The 866-nt window shown below is 34.2% G+C and overlaps 1 protein-coding gene across 1 annotated transcript in view; it reads left to right on the forward strand.

Annotated features, from left to right (window-relative positions):
- The window catches only part of LOC119585098 (ubiquitin-associated domain-containing protein 2-like), a 12,397-nt gene extending 11,531 nt beyond the window's left edge, over positions 1–866 (forward strand). Inside the window, exons 7-8 of the mRNA XM_037933726.1 lie at positions 15–75; positions 335–866. Of these exons, the coding sequence (XP_037789654.1) occupies positions 15–75; positions 335–477 (204 nt within the window). The 3' untranslated portion in view covers positions 478–866. The remainder of the gene's footprint in view (positions 1–14; positions 76–334) is intronic.

The following is an 866-nucleotide window of genomic DNA, read 5'->3' on the forward strand; positions in this document are numbered from 1 at the left end:
CTTTTTTTTTTCAGGCAAATGGTGCTGTCCCTCCATTCATGCAAAATTTCATTGGAAGAAGACAAAACAATCCAGGTATGTTTTCATTAGATTTCTAAAACAAACAGAAAACCTACTCACACAGCATTTGTATATATGTAAGCTTTAATGTGTTTGTTTTTTTTTGTTATGAAAACTAGAGGATTCATACCCAGTGGCCTCTGTTTTATACTTCATACTATATTACTTAAAACATAAATGTACAAGATATACTTCTGATTAAAAAGTAGAGTTATAAGCTTTTGCACTTCTTTCCTTATTTTCCTTAAGTGTCATTTTTCCTTTACTCCCACAGTTCACCCACCCCCCCCTCCCACCGAGGAACAGGTACAAACCTTAGTTGAGATGGGATTTGACAGACAGAGAGTGATCAACGCCCTTCAGACTTGCAACAATGACGTAAATACAGCAACACATCTCCTTCTTCAGGAATCATGATAAATGTAGTGCTGTAGTCGAAACAATGGACAACTATTGTGATAGGATCTGTTGGGGAGGCTGCATTTAGATACCTATTCCTATATTTTGTAATAACCTATGAAAGGTCTAGAGTTTTTTAATATCATGCTGATCATAGAAAATCTAATATTTGAATATAGGTACGAGGAAGCATTTATGCAGTAATTTCCAAATCCATAGAGTATTTTTCACTTTGAAATGCTATGCCTGCATGAAGGTCAATCTGGAGGCCTGTGAAAAGCTAGTCATAGCAACTCACCAACTTATCTACAGAAAATGTATCATCAAAATTAGTGGGGAAATAAAGATATCTTATAAATTGTTTTGTAAGTTATTTTTTTTAATGTACATACAAGACACATTTGTAT

This window comes from Penaeus monodon, chromosome 19 (genome assembly GCF_015228065.2).
Source record: "Penaeus monodon isolate SGIC_2016 chromosome 19, NSTDA_Pmon_1, whole genome shotgun sequence".
In the NCBI taxonomy this organism is placed as follows: domain Eukaryota; kingdom Metazoa; phylum Arthropoda; class Malacostraca; order Decapoda; family Penaeidae; genus Penaeus; species Penaeus monodon.